This window comes from Hyaena hyaena, unplaced genomic scaffold, assembly GCF_003009895.1.
Source record: "Hyaena hyaena isolate Hyena2069 unplaced genomic scaffold, ASM300989v1 scaffold_8, whole genome shotgun sequence".
NCBI classification, from domain to species: Eukaryota; Metazoa; Chordata; class Mammalia; order Carnivora; family Hyaenidae; genus Hyaena; species Hyaena hyaena.
Window position 1 is genome coordinate 1478140 of NW_024080640.1, and position 17449 is coordinate 1495588.

The window sequence follows — 17449 nt, forward strand, 5'->3', positions numbered from 1 at the left end:
CATCCAGCAATTCCTCCATCCCCTTCTTTCTGAAATCCCAAACTTGAAGCTCAAAATTGAGGAGTCTCCTTCTAAACCTACCTATCCAACCATACTGTTTGATCCTTAGAAATAAATGTTGGATAGCTGAATTAATTAATTCAGCATTTCAAAATATTTTTTATTTGCAGACTTGACACTTTTACTTTTAAAAGCTGGACTGTTAAGTTGAAGAGTAGTTAATTCAGATACTCATTAAATGTGAAGTTTCAGACACTCATTAAATGTGAAGTAAGTTTGTTTCTAATTCCAGAGGCAGTACATTTTATTTAAAGTACTGCACCTGATACTTTAAGTGAGAGTCGTTGAGATTTGTATTATAGAGTGATGATTTTTGGTTGTTCATATCTTTAGTCAACACTTAAGCAATTGAGGTTTTACCCTCGTGCTAAGTAAGGAAAATGAAGTACAAATGCTGTTTATTTTGTTTGGTTTTGTTTTTAATGTAGGCAAACTGGTTATACAGATACAATGTAGTTTTTCCATAGTGTTACTTTCTTATTTCTGTTGATTCTAAATGGTGTCTTTTTTTACAGTTTAGTGCATGTTCACCAAAAATTTGATTGAAATAAATGACCAGATCTTCTAAATATCCACAGCACTATTGTCACTTATCAATGCAGAAAAATTATCTGCCACTTCTTTGAATTTGTCATAGAAAGGCAGTTATAAGAAACCTTCATTAAAGAAAGTAGTGAGGGTTTTTTTGTTTTTATAAACATCTAAGCTACATTCCCTCATGTAATTAAATCTGTTTCTCTCCTTGGGCACTGGACACAGAACAAGTGTCCCGGGCCACCTCTGTGATTGCCTTTATGTCATCTGAAACTTCATAAGCCTATTTCAAGGACTACACCAACTTGGGTTTGGGATTGATTCCCTTTGGTTAGATAGCCTAGAATGTGAATTCCGATTTCATTCATTTTCTCTGTGTTAATCACTTCATCTGTTTATGTCATCCCTGTGGTAGCGCTAGCATTCCCACTGCTAGGAAAAGAGGAAGGATTCCTTTGCAATTTCCAGAGATAGAAATCCCCTTATGCAGTCCCATTTTTATATATTTTAAGTTTGCGTTAAAAAAAATGGATTGAGGAATGGAGTGACTTCATTTTGGGTAGTTCTGATGTTTTGCTACTATTTATCATCCTGCTCCTTTAGTTCTCAACTTTGAAAGCTTTGCAGACTTGTAACTTGAACTTTTTTGTGAATAACCGCAGTGATTTCCATCTTCGATTGTGATTTGCCAGATTTTTTAAATCTGTGTTTGGGAGGAATATTGTATACTTACCATTGATGTGTAAGTTATTTTTGAAAATAAGGAGGCAGGAACATATGAGAGCTGAATCAAAATTGGTCAGTTGGTTGCAAGCCTTGTGAAAACCTACATAGAGACAGGGAATTTAGTCTCCCCTGTTATCAGTGACACACAGGTTACTGCTTTTCAGGAATTTCACTGATAATACCTTAGATTATCCTTTAACTCTGATGATCTCTTATTTTTCTTCTATGATTATTTTTTTTCCTCATTATAAAAGCAGTATATGTTCATTATAAATTTGGGAAGTATGAAGGAAAAATAAAATCATTTCAAATTACTGTTAACATTTTGGGGTATTTTTTTTCTTTAAATTCTGTTTCTACTGGAATCATTTATATGGCCTGATTTTTTTCAAGTTACGGTGTAACCAGAACATCTCCCCACATCCTTCAATGAACTTCTAATGTAATAATTTCAATGACTGTCATTTTATTCCATGATTGTATGATAATTTATTACACCAATTTGTTCATCTTAATTTTTTAATTTTTTACCTATGACAGTATGTTTTCATTTTATGTTTTAATAAATACATCAGTTGTATGGTAGAATTAAATAGATTGAGCTTACAGATTCACAGACTTCATCTGGGAGGATCTAAAGTTTAAAAGAGCTATTCCGTTTTGTTAATTCATGGTGTTAAGTACTTTTTTTTTTTTTTTTTTAAGATAAGATTTGGTCATTTAAGAAGTGTAATAGCTTACCACCCCTTTAGTGCTGTACATTTTATCTTATTCAGAAAGTCAGCCTTGGGGGCGCCTGGGTGGCTTAGTGGGTTAAGCGTCCGACTTTCGCTTAGGACATGATCTCACGGTTCGTGGGTTCGAGCCCCGCGTCGGGCTCAGTGCTGACTGCCAGCTCAGAGCCTGGAGCCTGCTTCAGATTCTGTGTCTCCCTCTCTCTCTGACCCTCCCCTGCTCACGCTGTCTCTCTCTCTCTCCTAGAAATAAATAAAACATTAAAAAGAAAAAAAAGCCAGCCTTGTATTAAAATCCTGAGATTTAATTCTCTAATGGTAAACTTAATTTTATTCCCTTTTTCCTTTCATTTCTTTTAACCTTGCTTAATTTTTTGACCTTCCATTATTCTCTTCATCATTTAAAAACAGCATAGCAACAAAATAATCTCCTTGTAGTTTTATTTTTTATTTGCTTGTTATGGATTGGTGGGGATAGCTATAAATAGGTAGTATTGGAGGAGCTAGAGTCAATAACAGAAGTTGGAGGCCAAAGTCTCTTAGCCATCTCATGAACCTGCATTATATCATCCTTCATCCACCTGCATTATATCATCCATTTATTTTAAAAGCAACTTCTTAGATGACTCAGACTTGAAAATTTTTGGGCAAGCCATCCTAGACTATAATTCTCTCTAGGCACATAAGACTTAATTTACTGAAATGACTTCATTTTACTGTGGATTACTGTTCTTATACTTTCAGATTTTATTTGCTCTGATGTTTAGGATCTAGTCGTAACTCTTGCACTGGATTGCTGCTCAAATGTGGGGAATTCACATAAGTCCACTGAATCTGCTTTCTCTTGTATAGTGGTATGTGTTTGCCCTAGGGAATAACTGTGGCCCCTTTCATTCTGATTTTAAATGGCATTCATTTACTTTATCCCTTAAAAGTCCAATCAGCTAATTAGGTGTTAGAATTTAAAAATGAAATCTTTATATAATATAAATCTTAATCATTTTCAAAAAAGTAACTTATACAGATGAAGTTACTGATATCAAGAGTCAGGCATTAAACTGACTGAGCCACTCAAGTGCCGTAACAAAAGAGTGGCTTTCTAAAAAGATGGATTTGGTTGAGTTTCTCTGAAGTGTGTGGATTAGGAGATTAAATAGTTCTCTTATATGATTTGATTCTGATGCTTTAGTTGTGTTTGTTAATGATAAGTCTTCTGCTTATGCCATCAGTTGGTTTCTCAACTGATTCTCAAGGCATTGCATGGTATTATAAAAACTACGATTATTGCTATTATAAAAAAATCTTATTAGAGTGGTTCTCAATTCACTTTCTGTTTTTATGTCTGCAATCTCAAATGTGTATCTTCATGGACAAGCAAAATAGGTATACACACACAGTACATCTACTCTGCTATAAAAGGACATCAAGTACTGACATACAGAACAACCTGGATGATCATTAAAAGCATTAAACGATGTGAAAGAAGTAAGACACAAAAGACCACTTAGTGTACATTTCCATTTATATGAAGTGTCCAGAAAAGGCAAACCCAAGGAGGCAGTAGATTACTGGTTCCTAGGAGCTAGGGAAAGGAGTGAATGGGGAGTGACTGCTTAATGAATAAAGGGTTTCTTTTTTGGTGATGAAAGTGTTCTGGAATTAGATAATGGTGATGGTTGTATAGAGTTGTGAATATACCAAAACCCACTACATCAGTATACTACCTCAAAGAAGAAAAGGTACATCTGCATATTGGTGGAATGGCTGATGAATAAATGGCAAGGAGCACTTAGTATTTTTTTCTTGATGCTATTGCTGGCTGGCATTTCATACAGTGAGTTAAGTAGTAGATGGTAAGGTAGGCAGCTGAAATGTATGTATGAGGAGTTCCCTCATTAATGGAAATATATATTTGTGCAATGAGTTGGTAATTCACAAAGTGCTGTTGAATAATCACCTTTAAATTGGACATTTGGTTAACCTGTGATTGATACCATTCATTTTGGTATGTTCACTCTCTCTCTTTTTTTTTTTTTTAAATATTTTATTTATTTCTGAGAGAGCGTGAGCAGGGGAGGGTCAGAGAGAGAGGGAGACACAGAATCTGAAACAGGCTCTAGACTCTGAGCTGTCAGCACAGAGCCGGACATGGGGCTCGAACCCATGAACCATGAGATCATGACCCGAGCTGAAGTCGGATGCTTAACTGACTGAGCCACCCAGGCGCCCCTCATTTTGGTATGTTCACTCTCTTTTATCTAAACTTAGTTTTGAAAATCTCTGGCTCTCATTTTGGAAACTAGTTACTAGTTACTCAGTGTAGATAACAAGGCTTTATACTTTGAGATTTTCTGTTAGATATAGACATGAATGTAGGAGGTAGAGATATAATGTGGCAGAGACTAGAGGCAGTTTTATTGGTATTGAAACACATTTTACCATATTTTATTATCTTCAAGGTTTTTGCTGCTATGAGACAGTGTTCCATTACCACCAATTCTTGGCCCATGATGTCACAGCCTTAGCTAATCTGCGCAAAACATTATACTAAAACAGGAAACCCCATGGGTTGACATCAGTTTTTATTGACCATACTGTGATGATTTAGGGAATGAACTCAGTTTGTTACAGTGGGAAGTCTGTGCTCCTTGTCTGCTTTACCAGTGGGAAACAGAATTAGGACATGAATTGGGGATGGGGCATAGCCCTTCAGGCATTAGTAGCTCTTGGCCTTAGCACTAAAGAAAGAATAGGAGGTTAGCCTTTTGGAGAATACTGGGGCTTAGTGAATGGTCTGTTGGCAGAGTACTACTTTGTATCTTTCATCCACTATTCCTAGCTATATGAAGGGTGGTAACTAGGTATAATATAAACCAGTAGTATCAGACTTGTCACTAATCAGCATGCCAAAATGTAGTTCCTTGTTACATGACAAGTAGAGAAGACATATGGCAGGCAGGTGGTGGCGGCAGCATCATTACCAGCTCACAGTGAGATTGGCAGTTCATTTGCAGATAGTGATGCCCACCTGCCATGGAAACAGTACACCGCTGGGCACCCGGAAGCCCTCCTGATTGTGTCCTTCTAATAGTGTGTAGCTTGCCCTGCATAATTCTTATTGGTTGGCAGACACTACCAAATGGTGACTCTGGCCTCAGCCTGGGAACTAGTGTGATGTAATAGATATTCAGCATTGAAGTGTCTGGTTGTGAGCAGGCCAGTTTGTTGTTTATTGTTGCTGTTCATAAAGGTACATATTTTCTTTTATATATTTTATTGCAACTAACCATTTGTTTTCTTAAGTTTAATATACTGTTTTCTCTTCCAAATGTACCTTACAAATTTGAATCTTAGAAATTTGTGGTGTGAAAAACTGAAAGTACCCTATAATTGTACCTTTGTTAGGTATATTCCTCCAGATTCTGTTGTCTGTGTCTTGAATTCTCCCAAATAGGATTGGATTATATGTACCATTGAGCATTTGCTTTTTTATTTAGCCATGTTTTAAAGCAGAATATGTAGATCTCCCTTGTTTCCAACAGCTATAGAAAATTTATTGAGAAGTGCTGGTAATATACTAATGGGAAAAATAGCCATGACCACTACCAACTTGGAACTAATGGGCTGCTATGAGGGTTAGATCATAACTTGTAAGTATGCTAAAGTACCATGAATGTAAAGGACAGAGCGCTTGTATAAACATCTTTGTTACTGTAGACTAAATTTCTAAAAGTGGAATTGCTGGGTCAAAGGACATCTCCATAATATGAGTTAATACAGTTGTCACTTTGACCTCCAAAGATGTGATATACCAATTTAGGTTTCTGCCAACAGTGGGAAAATACCGTTTAGTGAAGCACATGAAAATTGAAGGCTCATTAGACAAAAGTGTTGGTAATAGTGATTAGAGTCAACTAACGGTGAACTAGACAGGTGGAAAAATTGTGGTGGGGCACATTGAAAATTCCCTGAAAAGTCTAGATCTACACCTGTTTTCCTAGGGAGGTCTATTCCTCCTGGAGGAAATGTGTCCAAGCACAACACGTCCAAAATTATTTGACAATTTTATAGGAGGTCAATGAGCTGCAGATTACTCTTACTCTGTGACTCCCTCTGAGAAATGGTGAAGCAGGTGACATTTAGTTAGACGTGTGGTACCTAGACACGCAGCTTGAATTGGCTCTTCTTTTTAGAAAGTAGAAAAATATGTGAAGGTATTTTATGTCCTAAGAAGCGTGGAATAATTTGTCCTCCATGACTACCTGAGACTTCTCCTTTATTTTAATGCATTATTGGACAGAACTTCTCATTATTATTGCCATTGGCTAAACATCAGTTTTCTGGGAATGTGTTGTAAGATTCTGGAGTTAGCTAGGTCTTAGATAGGAGTTGTCTGACCTTTGCCTGGCTTGTGCTGCTAAGTTATTGCCTAATGGAATGTGTTTGGGTAGAAAATCCTAAGCTGCCCTTCACCCCACCCCACCCCGCCCCATACACATTTAATTGTGGTAAAATGCACATTACAAAAAAAATTATCATTGCAACCATTTTTAAGTGTACTGTTTGGTTGCATGACAATCTCAACACTACTAAACTCCAGAACCTTCCTCATCATGAAAAACTGAGACTGTGTACCTATTTAACAACACTTCCTCATCTCCTTCTCCCTCTTGACCCTAGGAACCACCAGTCTGCTTTGTTTCTTGGAGTATGATTATTCTACACATCCCATTTAAATGGAACCATACAGTATTTCTTTTTGTGACTGGCTTTTTTCACTTAGTATAATGTCCTTGGGGGTTCCTCCAAGTAGTAATAGCATGTGTCGGAATTCCGTTCCTTTTTAAGGCTGAATAATATCCCATTGTATGTATATACCATATTTCTTTTATCCATTCAGCCATCAGTGGACATTTTGGTTGCTACCACTTTTTGGTTATTGTGAGGAATGCTGCTGTGAACATGGGATAGAAATATCTCTGAGACCCTGCTTTCAACTCTTTTCTATTGAATATACCCAGAAGTAGAAAAGCTGGTTCTTATGGTGATTCTGGTTTTAATTTTTTGGGGCACCTGAGCAGTAGTTCTGCTTTGTGTCTCTGATAACTTAGCAGTGGAGACTGGAAAATTAGAAATCTTGGAAAAGGTTTGTCTATCCAGCTGCCTGGAGCTTAGCTTCACGAATTTAGGCTGTCAGGTATGCAAATGACACATTTAATCTAAGTTTATCATCCATTGTTATATTCATCTGTTTTTTAAATATATATTTGTGTTTGTGGGCTGGGGAGTTGGCTGTGTGCATGTAAACTTTTTTTTAACAGTGGCTACATACAAATCAAGAGACTTGAATTTGGAGGTGGACACAGACGCAATGCAGGATGGTCTCTGATCACTCTGTGTGTAGTTTCAGGCATTGACCTTAGGTGTTACTGCTCTGTGCATGCTGTGGCTTTGGTCAAAGAACTTCATTTCATTTAGTAGGCCTCTATTTTCTCTCTGAAGTACAGGGAGACGGTGGTGTGTCTAAAGGAAAAAGGCCTAGAATGTTAACACCTGTCTATCTTGGAATCTTTTACTGGCATCAAAACCAAGAATAATTTATATTAATACAGAAAAGCTGTATCTTTTGGCAGTCTTTCTTTGTGCCATTGGCGGGCACTCCTTAAGAATTATATTTTTCTTCATAATTCTTCTTGGAGGTCATGAGACTAACTTCTTTTAGTCCAATTCACCATTCTAACTTCGACCTTTAGTTAATTTACCTGAATATATCTTCCCTTTGTCTGAGTGATTCCTAAATGCCAACTCATGGGTATGCTGGAGAAATGGGTGTGCTTTGAACTGTAGTGAATGCAGGATGGCTTTTCTATACTGGCTTTGTTCACCCAAGCAACACGCAGCCTCAGAGCAATAGGGATTTATTGGAAGTCTTGACAGAGTGAATATGTTAGCCTTCACTTTTATTGCTTAGGTTCTCCAGTTTGGCCTTTTGGTGAGTGGAGACATTTTCTTCACTGACTGGCATATATTTGCAGAGAAAATGTAACCTTTTGTTTTCATCCATGTCTTAATAATATCCTCTTTTCCCCCAGTAATTCTTCTCAGATGCCATTAAGCAAATCCTCTTTCTTCATATGCCTGAGCCTCTCGGTTTTATTAACTGCTGTTGTTTTAAAGACTGAGTGACACTGTGTGTATTCTACACAAAGGCATACATATCTGTGTATATTTGTGCTGCTTGTGTGGTTGGAAGTACTCCAGGGAGAATTCTGGACAAAATTACTTAATTTCCCCTGACTACTGCTAACCTTGGAAATTTTGGACACAGATGCCTGTGATTGACACTTGTTCAGGGGAGAAAAAAGACCCTCACACAACTTCCATCCTTTAGATGAAAGCAGTGGGAGATGGTAGCTCTGATGAGGAGTAAGAAGAGCCATGTGGAAACACAAGGTTCAGTTCCTAGTATTGCTTCTGGGGCCCTAGCGTTCTTTGTGAGGGATACTGTGGCATTACAGTTAGGTATTGGGATGAGTTATACCATGATATGGTAATCAGTAAGGTGATAGAACGTTTGTGCAAACACAGATTACACATTTTACGTATATTGCATACTTGTAAGGACTGAAGATTCAGAGGATTAATGAAAATAGTAGCAGCTGTGAGGTTATTTTCATATAGTCATCTCTTTGTTTTTCTCTGTGAACCTTAATCAGTTTTACTTGAAATATGTTCAGCTGTCAAAACTGTATTTTTCTGATTTTTATATGTGCCCATTATTTACCTCATACATAAACTAAGGAATATTTTGAGACCATTTTAATATTATGATTGTCAAGTTGTTATCACTACTTCTAGAAATCTTTGCCAGTCTTTGTTGGGTCCTTATATACATTGTTTTCACTTGTACATATGGATCTCTTGCCTGTGTATGCTTTTAATTAAATATTTGCCCCTGAATGTTTATCAGGAAGCAGTGATGTCCACTTAAGTGAATGCCTGATGTCGGGAGAGACTGTCAGTGTCTTCACAGGCCCTATATTAAGCTGGATTTCTGCCTCTCCTCTCAAATAGATAAAAGCATCTGCCCATCCAGCAGGGTGGTAGGGGGTAAGGAGTTCATTTTGTCAGAAATACATCAAATAAGAATGCTCCTCAACTCCGTGCTTACACACGTTTGTAAGCACTGTAGGTTAACATTCCATTGATGAAAATGGAATATGCTCAGAATAGTTCTGACTCTGGGTGTGGCGGGGGCGGAGGGGGGGAGGGAGTTGGGAAGGATGATTGTATCGTAGATGGAGGAGAGCCACATAAATATATGAATAAACAACCAGCCTTAACACCTGATTACAGTGATTTCAAATGGGGGTTGTTCCACAGCACATCTAGGCTGGATGGGAGAGGTAAGAAGGGAGGGTTTGTTTCCTTATCTTTGCAGTATAGTTGTATAATTTTTTGTCAGTATATCTGTAAAATTGTTTAAGTTCCCCACTTTGGCCTTTTGTAAAAATTGTTTTAAGAGATAGCAGAACTCAGTGATGTCCTAATGAGACCTAAATTTCAGCTTTTTTATTGTTGTTATAAAAATAAATATTCTGCATCTACCAATTGATCATTTTCTTTCTAGTTATCAGTACTCAGTAGAAATACTTATCACAAAAGTAGATTATTTCCTTGACCTGAGTTTCTAGGCACCATCCATCCATTAGAATAAATTCCAGCCTCTTAAGGTAGAGAATTCTAGAATTATGTCAGCAAATCAAGGATAGATAAAATTCAGCCATTGAATCGGTAGAAGTTACTGAAAAGTACACTGATCATATGCAGAACAGGGTATATTTACAATAATAGTCATAAATTAAAGGAATTTTTTTCCCTTTGTACAAATTTATTCTCCTACCTGAATTGTTTTTAGGAACTGAAAATTCTAAAGCTTTCTAAAGAAAATGAAGGATGAACATTTTATTTTTATACCTGGTTTTTCATCCATGTTTGTTCAACTTTGGTTTAAGAGTGTTTACAGGGATTCATAAAATATAAGATAATAGAAGTTCACGGGAGAAAATTGAGAAAGAATCACAGAAGGTAGGATCATCTAATATAGAGGAATGAGGCCTTAGCCTCATTAAGACTGTTGTGCCATAAGAGTGTAGGCTCGCACAGTCCAGTGTGGTGACTTAGAGCCGTGGGTGGCTCTTGAGCACTTGAATGTGCCTGGTCCAGATTGAGATGTACTGGCCCTGCAAAGTACACAGCAGATTCCAAAGACTTCATATCAAAGAAAGAGAATAATATCAATATCTTTTTCATATTGGTTATTTGTTGATAGGATGTTTTGTAGTTTATTTAAATAAATACTAAAAGTAATTTAATCTGTTTTTCCTTTCTTTTAATGTTGCTAACTAGGAAATGTGAATGTGTATATGTTGCTCATATTTGTGACTCACTGTGTTTTTGTGACCCTGTGCTGTCTAGGATGAGGTCAGTTTGATGTCCTCTCTTATAAGCGTTGAGTGGCTCTGCAAGCGCTTGGATCTGAGTAGCTAGCTTGGCTACGGGGTTGGGCCGGGGAGGAGGGGTTGTGGTACTCTGAGAGCATGCCCAGAAGCAGGACTTAGAGACTCCTTGGCAATTTGTTTTGAAGCTCATCCTATATTGGGCTGAATGGGTAATTGAAATTTGTTTCAAAATTAAAAATATATGTATATCATATTTTTACAATAAATACATAAGGTGGATTTTAGCAGGGGAAAAAAGAGTAAGAATATATAAATATTGATGAGCATTGTGGAAGGTCCTGTTTTATCCAGAGTAAAGGGAGACTTGATCTCTTTGTTCATTGTCTTCCTAATTTAGTAAGGCAGGGAGTATCTTCTCAAAATACTTCTAGTTAACCTATTAATTAATTGAGATTATTCCCCACACTCTGCTTTAATTATCTTTGGTAAATAAAATCTCCAGTAACTGGTACCTGCAAAATTAATCTGGAAAATGTGTAAATAAATACTAAATAGTGTATCATTCTTTAAAATAAGCCCTACTCGTCTCTAAGTTGGGATGAATATGTATGAAGTACATATTCTTGTTTGCTGTGGCTCCTTAAGGAGAAAAGTATATTTAATTGAGTCTTTCTACCTAATGATTTCAGTAGTCTAATTATTTCAGTCAACACGCATCTTATTTATGCATATATGTATGTATTCATGTATTTATTTATTTATCTCACATACACTTATTTAGCACTTACTTTGTGCCAGGCTTTCCTAAGAAAATCAGTACGCATTTATCTAAAAATAAGTGATGTATAGAGCTTACTCTGAGTCCAGCCATGTTCTAAATGCCTTGTGTATATTAATGCATTTCTTCCTGTAACTATGAGGTAGGCAGAGTTATCCATGTTAAACTGAAGCACAGAGAAGTTAGGTAACTTATCTTAATTCACACAGCTCTTATGTAGAATTGCTGGGAACCAAATCTTTGCAGCCTGCTGGCTCCAGAGTCCATGCTCCGATTTAAGCTGTGTCAAATAGTTTGTTCTACTTACTTTTCTCTCCCAGGTACATTAGCTGGACTTGCCCAGATGATGATATTGTCTTTTCTGGGGTTCATAGAAGCTTTTCATAACCACCTGGAAATTCTGTCATGAGAGTGATGGGTCATTTAAGAGCTTATTTCCAGATGCAGGGTATTTATTACAGCTCTTTGTGAATTTATGATTGGCTGTGTGGAATAGTGGGTGGGATTACATGGTAATTATGCAAAATAGCCTTATATAACAGCCCTAGTTATATTAATACTAAACTCAGACTGTGACCTGGAAATGTTGTGGATATGCAGTTGTTTTTTCTCCCTTCCTTATCCTTTACACATAGTTCAGAATTTGTCACTTTGTTGCTTCATTATCATCACCTTCATAAGGCTTATGAAGTTCTTTGGTAGTTTGACTTTTTTAGAGATCAGATGTATGAAAAATATCCACCCATAGATCCTCAGAATTCTGTAGGTGTGGCCCAAAGCTATTCTGTTGAACTAAATTACTTCCATACTTTATAAGATTGTGATATAAATTTGGTCGTAAGTTTTCATCTTCCTTCTTCTGAAAGGTCCTTGATATTCCTTTCAAAGGAAGATTCCATAATCTAATGGACTAAGGATGAGTCTTTGAAAACATCTTTGAGAAACTAATAATATGGGAAACTACATGTATTTTGCTTACATGTAACTTGTTATATGAGTGACTGTGATTAAAATTTCATCCTGATTTAAAATACTCTTTCATGTTTTATTTTTTTATTAAAAAATTTTTTTAATGTTTATTATTTATGACAGAGAGAGAGCAAGAGAGAGAGAGCAAGAGGGAGGAAGGAGCAGAGGCCGGGAGACACAGAATCCAAAGCAGACCCCAGGCTCTGAGTTGTCAGCACAGAGCCCGATGCGGGGCTCAAACCCACATGAGATCATGACTTGAGCCGAAGTCAGACACTTAAGCGACTGAGCCACCCAGGCGCCCCATTTATCCCCAGCGTTTTAAATAAAAACGTTTTTGTTATATAAAACAGCAGAAAACTAAAAAACTTGACAAAGTGATCCTCAAAACTGAACCTTCTCATTTTAAAGGTGTCCTTTAGAATTTTATGTCTGAAAGGGCTCCTGACTACATATATCCATTCATGCAATAAATGTTTGTTTACTGTATACCCTCCAGCCACTGTTCAGGCCCTGTGACAACAGTTTTAGTAAAAGGCGTGGCCTGCCTTCTCCTGGAGCTTACAATCTCTGTGTTCCAGTTTACTGTAATAAAGTAAAGGTAAGGAAAACACTGTATCATACACCATATCTGGCTGTTATGTTTTGAAATTCTAGAGTTGAGTGATACTCTAGAGTTCTAACCTAGTGCTTTAATTTTCCAAGAGAAAAAGGGAGACCCAAAGATGGGATGAGGTTCTTTTACAAGAGAATCAAGCAAGAGCCTAGGGCTCTGTGGGGTCATTGCTGTAAAGAGAGATCAGAGATCAGGCCCTGTGTTTGTGTTACATACAGGTTTAAAATACTTGTATACTAAACATTCCAGGAGTACCTTTGCTTGAAAAATGAGGAAACTGTCTGCATACCTTTTAACTCCTGCATTCCAACCCACAAGCACAAAACTCAGGTTATCTTTTATCAGTCAAAGACCTTGCTAAGATTTACAATTTTAATTGAAACTGTTTAAACTGTGGCTCTTTTTCAAGTGATTGACAAGTCAGTGATGAGTATCTAGAGATGGCTATAAGGTAGAGAAACAGATCTCAGTATCCACAGGAGAGGGACATAAATGCTAATTACACATTGACTTTAAATCTTGGTTTGTCATTGCTGCCTGCAGGTGTGTGGCTTGGCTGTGGGCTATTCTCAGGGCCTCATTTGTACTTGAGATTTACTTTAATAATGTTGCCTCCCCAATGAGCTCTTTAATCTCTTATTTTCAGTTCTTTTTCTAGATAAAGGAAAAAATTGGGAGATGAATATATTTATTGATTCTTTAGGTTATTGAGGATTAAAGTTTTGTTTTGTCTTCCCACGTATTTTCTTGAAAGACAATTTTGGGATAGGGTGCCTTTTGGCCTTCTGAACCGAACGGTGGTCAGGTGTTCATTTTTGTTTATTATTACCATCCCCCCTCCCCCCATCAGCACCGGCATTATTCACATGGCCTTCTGGATGAAGTTTTTTGTAGCCCCTCTCGTTCCTTGTCCCATCCTTGGCCTGTATTAACTCTCACCAGCTGCATACAGGCAAACTATTAAAACCTCTTTGTTGGAGGTACTAGTTAAAACCCATCCCCCTCCTTCCCCGCCCCCCCATCTGATCATATCCCTCACATTTACCCATCTTCTTAGCTTTAGACAAGTTGATGAGACCTAGACGTAATTCCAGTGTATACAACTGACTTCAGGAGTCTTCTATGTATCTTCTTCTTGTCTCTGTTGTTGTATTATGACAGCACTTCTCATAAGAAAGATTTACCTTACCTTCAGTCCTTAATTGGCTTTCTCTCCAGTAGGGCTTCCTGTTGCTTTTAAACTGTTATTAGATGGAGCATTCAAGTGAGTGATCTGACAGTCCGAATTTTGAGGCAGCTGTCCTTTTCAAAATTTCCGTATTCACTTTTAAAATGAGTTTTTGAGGAACAGACAGATTGAAAGGATTTTAATGGTGCTCACCAGCACTGAGCTGAACTTGAGGTCTGTGCAATATGCTGTCTTCAAGTGGATCAGTGGGAACTAAAGACATGTTTAGAAAACAAGATTCTGGACTTTCTGACTGTGAGGATGCCTTCAGGATGTTTGATCCAGTGTATTTTCAGTGCAGATGTATAAACCTTGGCCATGGCCAAAACCAGGTATATACCTTAGTTCTCTAAAAACAGACCCTGAATATTTGTTAAAGGATACCACACACTTGTTCAGGATGTCCGATCCATATATTGTATATTTGGATTAAAGAACTTTTTCCTAACCTGTTTGCTGTGTTTGTTCGTTTGTTGGTGTTGAAGACCCATTTAATGAGGATGCTCAAGACCTGGACTGGGCAGAGTGGGGAACGCCCCGAATTGTGCAGGCAGGCAACGCATGTGGGTAGCAAGCCCACAACTGACCCCAGGAAGGGATGTCAGGGGGTAGGGGCTGGCCCAGGCAGGCTGACCCAGTAGGCGGACTGAAGGCCAGCCCTTAAAAAACTATCTAAGCCAGGTGGTAAGTGCCCAGGCCAAGGAGGCAGGGCCGGGTTTGGTTGGGGGCTCCCAGAGCCTAGGGACTGCCATTGCTAGGAGACTACCCAAGCTGCTTATGGAACTTAGGGCATGTCTGCCAGATGGACTCATGTAGCTTCTGGAGGCAGCTATGGAAGTGGTTCTTCTCCTTCAGGTAGTCCAGATAGAACTTGGATCTAATCCACCATGGAGTTGATAGCAGCATATTTTTGCTTCCCCAAAGCCATTGTCCTTGCCTTCTGCACCTGCCTCCACTGGCACGCCTAGGTCCCTGTTGGTGTGCCTGGCAAAAGGTGGAGGTGTTGGATGGAATGTGGGGCCACCATAAACTATGCATATAGTTTATATACATATATTTTCTTCAGAATGTAAAAAGTTCTTCTAGTTCCTTCAAGCCTTTTATTTCCTCAAAACTTCCTAACTGCAGCTCTGTTGGTACTGAGTGTAGTTAGCAGTGTCATTTTATTTCCATACAGTGATACCAGTTCCAAGCGGCCTTGTGATTGTCATCTTGTTTGCTCTCCTTAATGTTCCTTAACTTGGTTCCAGAGTAGGTATAGTAGACTGAAATTATGTGCAGTTTTTGTGTCGAGACATTCATATTTTTAAACAGGAGATCATCAGGGGTGTTGAAGAGGTTAAAGAACTGCTTTACATAATGTTATCTAGGAATCCTGCAGGAATATTGCCATTCTCTTCTCTATCAAGTGTAAGCGTGAGACCTTAAATGTTTCACTATTTGACTTTCTCTTTTGGTATCAACCTTTTTTTTTTTTTTTTTAATTCTTAGAGCAGTTTTAAGTTCATGGCAAAAAAAAAGTACAGAGTTCCCATATACCCCTACCTCTACACAGCCTTCCCCACTATCGGTGTCCCCCACCAGAGTGGTACATTTGTTATAATTGATGAGCCTACATTGATAACATCATCACCTACAGACTGCATTTTAACATTAGGGTTCACTCTTGGTATTCTATGTTCTGTGGATTTTGAAAAAACATATAATGGTATGAATCCATTGTTATTGTATGATGCAGAATAGTTTCCCTGCCCTAAAAATCCCCGTATGCTTTTCCTGTTTTTCCCTGTTTCTTCCCTCTATCCCCTGGCAACTGCTGATCTCACTGTCTTTATCATTTTGCCTTTTTCAGAATGTCACATAGTAGGAACCATACAATATGTAGCTTTTTTCAGGTTAGCTTCTTTCTTTTACATGCATTTAAGATTCCATTATGTCTTTTCATACCATGATCACCCCTTTCTTTTTAGTGCTGAATGATACTCCTTTATCTGGATGTACCACAGTTTATTTATATATTCATCTACTGAAGGATACCTTAGTTGTTTCCAGATTTTAGTAGTTATGAGTAAAGATGCTATAAACATGCTTATTCAGGTTTTTGCATAGACATAAGTTGCAGCTTCTACGGATAAATGCCAAGGCACGTGATTGTTGGAACATATGGTAAAATATGTTTAGTTTTTTAAGAAACCACCAAACTGCCTTTCAAAGTACCCTTACTGTTCGCATTCCCACTAACCATGAATGAGAATTTCTGCTGCTCCACATGCGCACCACCAGGACTTGTCAGTGTCCAGGTTTTGGCAGTCCTAATGTAGCCGTAGCTCGTTAGTGTTGTGATTTGCATTCCCCCAGTGATAGGTGTTGTAGAGCATCATTGCCTTCTGAAGGTCTTCTTTGGTGAGATGTCCAGGGCTTAGGCCCATTTTTAAATCAGGGTATTCATTTCCTCCCTGTTGAGTTTTAAGACTTCTTTGCATATCTTGTTTCACAATCCTGTCAGATAAAGGCTTTTGCAGATATTTTCTCCCAGCTTGTGGGTCAACTATCTTTTAATTGTTGCTTTTTAAAATTTAATCCCAGAAAAACCAGATGAGGTGATCCTTGACAACTGGGTAGGTATACGCGGCTGCTAGTGAGCTGTGTTGCAGACTCTCAACCTTAACTCCCTTGCTTCTCTATTTTCAGGTCAATGTGACTGTGGACTACATTAGACCAGCCAGCCCAGCCACAGAGACGGTGCCTGCCTTTTCAGAGCGTACGTGTGCCACCGTCACCATTGGAGGAATGTGAGTGTTCTAACTGGCCGGGGCTCAAACTCAGCTACGAGTTGTCCTTATTTAAGTGTCTCCTTCCTTTTCTCCCTTATTTCCTTTCTCTTAATTGCTCTTAATACAGTGGTTTATAATTGTTATGTCTGTGTAGCACTTTACATTTGCAAAGCATTTTATAATCACTCATTAGCTAATCATATTCTTTCATTATTGTCATTTAAGATTTATTGGGCTCTCTGTGCTTGACACTATGTAGCATATATTATTACTATTAATAATGCCATTTATTGAGTGTCAGTAAGACTCTAGGTACTATCTGACATTAGGTAGAAAAATTATCTGCACATTAATTTAGGCAGTTCAATTATAGACCAAAAAGGGTAGGCAGAGGAAGAAGAGTTCTTTGGGCCTTTTCTTTATATAGATGTATGTAATCAGTAATGATGGAGCCTTTCTTTCTCATCTGTGCTGGCCGTATCCTGTTATGTTCCAGAGTCTATTGGGAATTTGGTTGATGAACAGTCTTTCAAGGGAGGTGTCTGCTGGGGGAAGGAGGAAGCCTGCA

General features: G+C 38.0%; 1 protein-coding gene and 1 pseudogene across 1 annotated transcript in view; one reads left to right on the forward strand and one right to left on the reverse strand.

Moving 5' to 3' along the window:
- The window catches only part of SND1 (staphylococcal nuclease and tudor domain containing 1), a 409429-nt gene that overhangs the window by 162707 nt on the left and 229273 nt on the right, over positions 1-17449 (forward strand). The window contains exon 12 of the mRNA XM_039243180.1: positions 16799-16899. Coding sequence (XP_039099111.1) covers positions 16799-16899 — 101 coding nt within the window. The remainder of the gene's footprint in view (positions 1-16798; positions 16900-17449) is intronic.
- LOC120238895 lies at positions 14846-16457 on the reverse strand (annotated as a pseudogene).